The 8,368-nt window shown below is 37.5% G+C and overlaps 1 protein-coding gene across 1 annotated transcript in view; it reads left to right on the top strand.

The window, feature by feature from the left end:
* Positions 1 to 599: 599 nt before the first annotated feature.
* Positions 600 to 8,368, top strand: part of LOC103775780 (sodium- and chloride-dependent GABA transporter 3-like) — a gene marked incomplete at its 3' end in the record, with an annotated part of 27,295 nt that continues 19,526 nt past the window's right edge. Inside the window, exons 1-4 of the mRNA XM_008943253.1 lie at positions 600 to 819; positions 4,393 to 4,527; positions 4,702 to 4,842; positions 6,296 to 6,386. Of these exons, the coding sequence (XP_008941501.1) occupies positions 600 to 819; positions 4,393 to 4,527; positions 4,702 to 4,842; positions 6,296 to 6,386 (587 nt within the window). The remainder of the gene's footprint in view (positions 820 to 4,392; positions 4,528 to 4,701; positions 4,843 to 6,295; positions 6,387 to 8,368) is intronic.

Genomic DNA, 8,368 nt, shown 5'->3' with positions numbered 1-8,368 from the left:
GCAACAGAGCGCAGCGCGGTCCGCGGAGCTTCGCTCGGAGCCGGGCGCTCAGCTAGAGAGCCTGCCCCGCTCCCGGCCGCGCCGGCACGGGCAGAGCCCTGGGTGAGTACTCGCCGAGGTCCCTTACTCCTCCGGGCAGGCCAGAACCAGTCGGGCTCCCTGCCCTCCTCTCCCCGTCTCTGTTCGCAAGCGTGTGCCTGGAAGGTGTGGGAGATCTCTGGCCCCTGGTAGGTTAGGCAAGCTGGGATCCTTGCCTGGGGAGGGATTTTTGAAAAGCTTCACGATGTGCACCTGAAAACAACGTCATAATACTAAGTTATTAATAATAATATTGTCTTAACTCAGAAATCTTCTTCTCCTTCCCTTGTACATAAGCCTCTTTCTCCTTGTTTTTCTTTCTTTTTCCTTTTTTCCTTCTTTACATCTTTCCCCACCTTTTACAGACTTGCCTCCCTTCACTTTCACCTCCAAGTTTATGTGAGTATTAAGAAGCTAATGATATCCTGAAGTGTTTCTTTAGTCACCAGAACTTATTGCTAACAAGTGACTGACAAGTGACCTGTATGTTTTCCTTCTGTTTTCCCCCAGGCTGAACAGTCATGACAGCTGAAAAGACTATTCCTATAATTAATGGCAAGCCAGAAGATGCTTTGGACCCAGAAGCCTCAAGTACCAACCTCGTCCACAGCAACGATAAAAAAGTTCATGAAAGAGGTCACTGGAACAACAAGGTTGAATTTGTGCTTTCTGTGGCAGGGGAGATTATTGGGCTGGGAAATGTATGGAGATTCCCGTACCTGTGCTACAAGAATGGAGGAGGTAAGATGGTATCTTATGCTGTTTTACAGCTCACCATAAGCATGTGGGAAATAAAATTAAGAGTGCTTTACAGTGATTTCTTGCCCTAGTCAGAGATGACTATTTGGGATTTCAATGTGTGTGTGGATAGGAAAGTATTAAGCACCTGACAACTAAGAAAAAAAGCATTGTGTTTCTCTTCTCTTCTGCTTCTCCAATATTGTGCAACCTACTTTCACAAGCTTCTTTTGTGTTAGTAAATGGACATATCTTATTCTATAAGATTTGTTAACGTGGAAGAAGTCAACAATCTGAAGCATACTTAATAAGGTTGTCTAATGTAGAAGAGAATGCAGCAGTTTATTTTTTTTTGTAGCAGTAAGCTTTGGAGAGGATGAATATTGTTTCTGATAATGTTACAAAATTGCTTCCCCTCCCCCCCTTTTTTAATATCAAAATTTCTTTAACTCAAGCGTACTATTTTTTTCCTCATTACTTCCTAAATCACGGCAGTAGGATAGGGGAAGATAGAAAAGCTGCCTGTTACTCAAAAAGTAGAGCAAACGCTATAAAACTCAGGATCAAACAGTTATTTGAGGGAGAAACAGACTTAAATTCCACAAGTATAACATGTGGCATATATTGGTTACAGCTAAATATAAGCTAGGTAAAGTATGTGATAGTTAAGAATATGCATGTCACTTGTGACTTGTGAAGCAAAGGAAGATAAGTAAAGTAAAAAATTAATTTAGAACTCTGTGGACTGGATTCAACAGTGTCTCCAGTTAAGGCCTGAATCAGCATTAGTGTAAGTACGGAAGCTGGGAGAAAAAAGATTTGTTCTGTGACTGATATGCAAAGATCTGTTCTTTGGGGTTTGTTTGCTGGTACTGCTGTGCCAGATTTCTTCCCGTTGTTGCTCCAGAACTAGGCACTGTTGTCTGAACTCAGGGACGGGTTTCTTGTTGATTATCAAAGTTTTCCCTGAGAAATTTTGGCAGAGGAAAAGACAGAATTTTTTTTCCCCCTGTATATAATGAAGTTTTTCTTGTTAATCCAGTAGCCTTTATATACCCATATGTATGCGTATGCTAGCTTGTCAAAATTTAATGTTATAGCATTAAAATTGATAGCATTAGGTAGAAAAAACCCTAACCATGCTTGTGGGTGATTTGGTGGAAACGTAATTAATTAAATATCATACTTAACCACTATTCTATTCTAATTGGTCATGTCCTGGCACCATGGGATATTTGCCATCGATTTCAATTTTATTTGGTGAGGCTTTGGTCTATGGCCTGTATTTTTGTAACTCTCTGGAATGCCCTGCTGGAATTAGACCAGAGCTGGACTTGTTTGATACATCAGATGTAAACATTGAGAAGTACTTAGTGTGTGGTAAGTGAAGACAATGGGAAGACACATGAGCTATTTATAAAGTAACTTGGTAGCTACTTAATGAGTCTAGAAGCAGTAGTATAGAACTTCTGGGGTCTGACCTCTCCCTGGTACTTTGAGTCATAACAGGTAGTGTACACATAAGCTTCTATAATCTTAATTTGTTTTTATGGATGTTTAGCGATTTTTTTTTTTTAGGAAAAATATATTCTTTGCAAGTTCAGAATTAGATATTTCTTGTAATATCATCTGTTTGCAAGCTGGGAAACCTGATGTCCTCTGATTTTCGTGATGTATGCCTGTCACAGAACAGTGTTGGAAAAAAGTCTAAGCTAATACTTTAAATTTCAACAAGTTGCCATGTTAAACTCTCTATGATTGTGCATGTGACTGGGCCAAGCTGCATTTGCCAGGCCTATAAGCATTTTGTTCAACCCATTTGCACAGTAAACTCCACAGAGGAACCGTGTTTCAGATGCAAGGATTCCATCCTTTGTGAAATCCACATGTATTGTTTGAGATGTGGCTGAGATTCAACTACAGGCAAATTGCCTGGTTGAGGGAAGAGACTCAGGTGAAAAGATCTCACTTGGTGTGCTGGGTCTGAAGAAAGAAACTGCAAGTCAAAGTTGCTGTATTTAGTTGTCCCAACTTTCTAAGCAAAGTGACTAAAGCATAACAATTGCTGCAAGTTGTGGATGTCTAGTGGTTTTGGTGTAGGATTGTTTGGGTTTTGTTTCAAGATGATGAATGGGACACCTATTTGCCCTGTAGTTGTAGAAATTTTCCTGATGAAGTATATCCGGAAACGTTTTGTTCATAATTAATATTCTGACAGATTTAGTATTAGAGATGTAGCTGTTAAGGTGCTGTTCATTAACTACCAAATGGTTATTCAGGACTCCCACTGGAGGAAAAAAATGCTGCTCTTGCTATTGCTGTAAAGAACTGCTCAGAGTATGCGATGATGGACAGCACTGTAAAGCACATCTGCCTAGGAAAAACTGCATCTGCCCAAACTTTTGTGTGTTTAGCATTTCTTGTGTTGATTTTAAATAGAATAAAATGATGGGATGCTTTCATCATTTAGTGGGAGCTTTAAATGGAGTTAATTTGCACTGGGGTGTTATTTGTTTGGGAGCCAGCAGGTTGAGGTCTGGATACAGCACATTATGTATGTTGTACTACCTTTATTTTCATAGCTTAGATAATACTTAGTAATTTTCCTACAGCCTCAGATAAATTATTTTGTGCAGTACTTTGCTGTGCTAGACTGCAGGGTTAAAGCAGTAGAACTTCCCTGGTGTAAGTAAAAATAGCAGAATCTTATTTTTTTTTATTTTTTCTTCTCAGTATTTATTTCCTTTTTTCCTTGTTTCTGTTTAAACAAATATAGTTGCTGGCTTTCAGACTCATGCTTTGACTCAGCAGAAAGTCTGAGTACTTGAGCGATGGGGAAGAAAAATCTTTATGCTTTATATGTTAACCGTTTCTCTATGTAGTCAAAAGGCTCTATTTTATTCCTTATTATTTAGGTTCAGTTCTAAATCGAATATCTAAGATCAGTATTATTAGCAAGTGACATTATGACTAACATAGCTACCTTAGCTCATTTCTTTGCTTCAACATACAGCCATGTTTCTTTAGGTGTCATACCCAATAACATGATCAATCATTAAATAATACAGTACTTCTACTAGTCACTGAGACAGGATTTGTTGCTGTATATGATGCTTCAGCATTGAATTGCACTATTCATTATCTATGCTGGAGTTTATTTATCGAAATAACACACAAAGGACTTTTTGGATTTAATTTCCATAATGCTTCTTCATCCCTGCTTTCCTGAGAAAAGCAAGTGAGCAAGAGAAGATAATGCAGACTCACTCGGAGATGATGAGAGCAGAACTGTGTGGCTGAACAAGACTACAGTCATTTTGATGTTTGAGAGACACATGAGCAGAATTTAGTCTATGCTGAGGAACTTTGATCTGGTTGTTTTTTAGTCCCTGACACTGGCTTATAGGTTAACTTGTGATATTTGGGGCCAGGAGTAAACACTTTCTGCAGTTTCAGCACGGTGCCTGAAAGGTGGCTAATAGGTGGTATTTCCTTTATTAAGAAAATTAATTTCTCACTATACTGTCAAGGAACTGTATTCATTATAACCAGGTCCCCATCAATGTCTGTTTCTAGGTGCCTTCCTTATCCCATATGTGGTCTTTTTTATTTGCTGTGGAATACCAGTATTTTTCTTGGAGACGGCCCTGGGACAGTTTACTAGTGAAGGAGGCATTACGTGCTGGAGGAAAGTTTGTCCTCTATTTGAAGGTAACAAACACTTTTGTGTTCTACTGAGAAGAATGCCTTGAATTTGAAGTAAATTAAAATAAATTGTATCAAAATTGAAGTTAAGTTGTACTTAAGGTAGTAAGCATTAGTTTTAAAATTACCTGGAAAGTAAAAGTTTTCTATTATCTTTTTTTTTTTTTTTTTTTCCCCCAGGCATTGGCTATGCTACCCAAGTTATAGAAGCACATCTAAATGTATATTACATCATCATTTTAGCATGGGCTATCTTCTATTTGTTTAACTGCTTTACTACAGAGCTTCCATGGGCTACCTGTGGGCATGAATGGAATACAGGTAAGACCTCAGTAGACATTATTGCTATACAAATACTTCCAAGTAATGGATTAACATTTTAAAATGTCAGGAACCAAACTATTCTGGTAGGAAAGTCTGTAGAAATGGGCCCATCACATCACATTACACCAAGATAAAGGAATCCTGAAGAGAAGACTTGTTTGTACTTTTTTGGTTTCCATCATTGTATAAGCATTATTTCCTGCAGGATATAGTGTCAGATAGCAGAAGACTTTGGATTTTATTAATTCTCTAAGAGATTCTGGCTAAATCCCATACTCTCATTTGCAATCATATCTGTTCTCCCTGAATATAGTAAGTGAATTCTGCGGAAGGGCTGATGACCGGTTACGATCTTGCTTTTTCATTCTAATGAAATCAGGCAGAGTTTAAATGGAGAGGAAGAGATTAAATGTGGAACTTTGGATTCACTCTTTTTTTTTCATGCCAGATGTTGAAGGATAACGCTCATCATGCTACTTCTAAAAATTTACTCACGTGAATAATCCTTTCTGCAGGCAAAATAGTCTCTTCCATGAAAGATGGGGTGTGTATTTGAAAGTGTCTACAGGATAGGGCTCTGCATCTATCCTGTCATTGATGGTTTTATCTGTAATGCTCTACCTATTGCATTTGAAGGTCCCAAATGTCTATGGGGAGAAGTACACACCACTGCCCTTATTTACACGTTCCTGAAGTTTTTGCATCTATTCCTTACAGTCCTGTTTGATTTCAAATCATGTACCAATTGTACGGTTTTTCAGGGGTTTTATTAATTGGTCATTGTCACATTCCTTGAGCATACCTAAAACTCTCTGAAATCTTGAAGTTTAGGTTGTTAGGGAACTAATCTTGGGCCCAACAGATGTGGAAGGCTTTAGTATCAGTTTTGGCAACCCTGCAAAGGAGCTTTGCCAGTATTGATCACTGTTTAAATGCTAAATGTGACCTCAGAAACGCTGAGCTGCTTTGACCTCCTCTCGGTATATGAGAGAGAATAGTAATAAGCCAGAATGACTTTTCACCTGCCATATTAAGGCAAAGGGGAAACCTGTGGCTGGCAGCATTTCATAAGGCAATTGCTGCCATTGCTCATTGAACAAACAGTTGGAATATGTTGTAATTCACAGTCAATTGCCTCAGTTTCTCACAGCATCTTTCTTCTGCCTTAGATGTTTTATTGGCCCTTGCCATTGCAACTGTGCCTTTGGAAAGTGGTGTTATAGGAGAATGTAGCATACCACATGGGTATTTTCCTGGGCTAGGCCTGGTGATCAAAACAGTGCTGCAGAAGTAGCAGTTGTGGCATTTTTGTGGACCCAAGAAATCCTTTAATTGCATAGAGAAAATGTATTATAGAATGGTGACTTTGTAAGATGCAGAAACTAGAAGGTACACAAGAAGAAACGTGCTTACATGTCAATACAGCAAACTCTTTTTTGTTCTTTTATAGAAAACTGTGTGGAATTTCAAAAACTTAACATGAGCAACTGCAGTCAAGTCTCTTTACAAAATGCTACTTCTCCAGTGATGGAATTCTGGGAGTAAGTGCACATAAACTTTACGTTTGATCAGACTATTCAGTATCTTCCAATATTTTGATCATTTACACATGATTGAATACCTTGTAACCCTATAGCACTTAGTGATGTGAGTTCAGCTGGAAATTTTCTCATACAGCCAAAGAGATTCAGGATGAGAGTTTTAACTCTTTTTTTTTTTTTTAGAGGATACAGGGAAGGGAATTCCATATCCTGAAAGAACATAGAACAAAGTGTGCCACTTGCTTGGGAGCTTGGCTCCTGCTGCTAGAGGAAAGAGCCTCAAACCCATACTAATGAGGAGAAGAGGTGAAAGAACGAGCATGATTTTAAATATTTCTTGTTTTCATTTACAGGATGTTTCTTTTATTAAGTCTGAGAGCTGCATCCTTGTTTGAGCTAACTAATGCTTTTGCTTCTTTATCTCATTTTTTTTTTTAAGGACTATGTAAGTGTTAGTTATTCCACTGTAACAATGGGAGAGTTTAAATCTCCTTGATTCTGACTTCTAGTTAGTGTAATAGAAGAGAATTATCTCTTTAAGGATGGGCTCCTTTTTTGATGACACACATTTTTTCTTACTATGAATATTTAATAAGTGCGTGTATAGTCGCGTATTTGTTCCTTGCAGGGCACAGTGTGTGTTAAGACAGTCATAGAAATAGATTTAATCGCAAGATGACTTAATATTAAAAGTAACATTCCGTTACAAAATTCTGCGTGACTAAAACTTCTTGAGGGCCCATTCTAATCTCACTAATTTTATTATTAAGACAGAGCCTCAGCACATGAGGCTGTATGTTCAGAGCCCTGTTTTATGTTCAGGGTAGCAATTGCTACAGTTTGAAACGACCACAAATTGTCTACTTCAAGGGAGAACTCGCTTTCTTGAATGCTAACATATGCTGTTGTCTTTTCCTCTGAACCTCTTTACCTCACTGTATCAGTTACCTTGGCCTTAGTGGGTGGTAGTTGTTGCTTCAGTAAATAACACTGTTTTATTGAAAAATAATAATAATAAAAGCCCTAATTAAATCTGAACAAGGCATGAAAATGCATATGCTTCCTGGTTAAAATTGTTGTGTTATTTTCTATAAAAATTTTCTATAATCTGAATGCATAATATGTTAAATCAAAATATACCTGCTCTACCCCCTTCCTAGCTAATGTTTCAGCATGAATAAGAGTTTCTTAGGTGGCATCTCTTATTGCTATGACTTCATAATTTTAACAAAAATATCTTCTTTGGGGTAACTAAAATTAAGATTTTTATATAGTTATATAGTTAAATGAATGAAGTATTTTCTCCAGTACTAGCCTTACTTACCCACCATGTTTGTTTGCTTATTCAATAATATTCCAAACTTAGCAACTGATGGTACCTCCAGTTATCCAGAGAAGTAGGCAATGTTCAATTGAATTATAAGGAGGGCACAGGCTGAGTTTTACATCCTCATGTTTCTAGGGTTTGTGTGTTTTTTTTTTTAATAGTGCTTATCTTCAAATTGTCTATATTGCCATGTCAGTGTTATTTTGATGCGCATATAGATGCATTTTAAGCATATCCTGTTATCCGAATCCTCTAAAAATGAAGCTAAACAAGATTCTATAGCTGAGCATGGAGTAAAGTTACAGTGGGTTTTAAAATCTTCAAATTTTGGACATATTTGCAAACCTGGTTTTGGCTGAGTTAAGAATGAATTATGAGACCAGAAGGGCTAGTCAGATTTAGCCTTTTCTCCAGCTTATTTTACTGACTTGTGTATAGAAAGTTGAAAACACACAAAACCTTTAAATTCATAAAAACCATAAGAGAAAGCAAATTAATTTGGGTGTTTATTAGAAACTTTCTTGTTGTGTTTTGGTCAAACTTTTCATAATACCAACAGTTTACTGGCCCAAATGGCTTAAGATATTAAACTTATCTACTTGTTCTGTCCAAGCAAAACTGAAGTTGCCTAGCATTTCACCCTTGGAAAATGAAT

Source organism: Merops nubicus, unplaced genomic scaffold, assembly GCF_000691845.1.
Source record: "Merops nubicus isolate BGI_N331 unplaced genomic scaffold, ASM69184v1 scaffold44656, whole genome shotgun sequence".
Lineage (NCBI taxonomy): Eukaryota > Metazoa > Chordata > Aves > Coraciiformes > Meropidae > Merops > Merops nubicus.
Note: the sequence above shows the minus strand (reverse complement) of the source record. Positions and strands in the feature narration are given on the sequence as shown.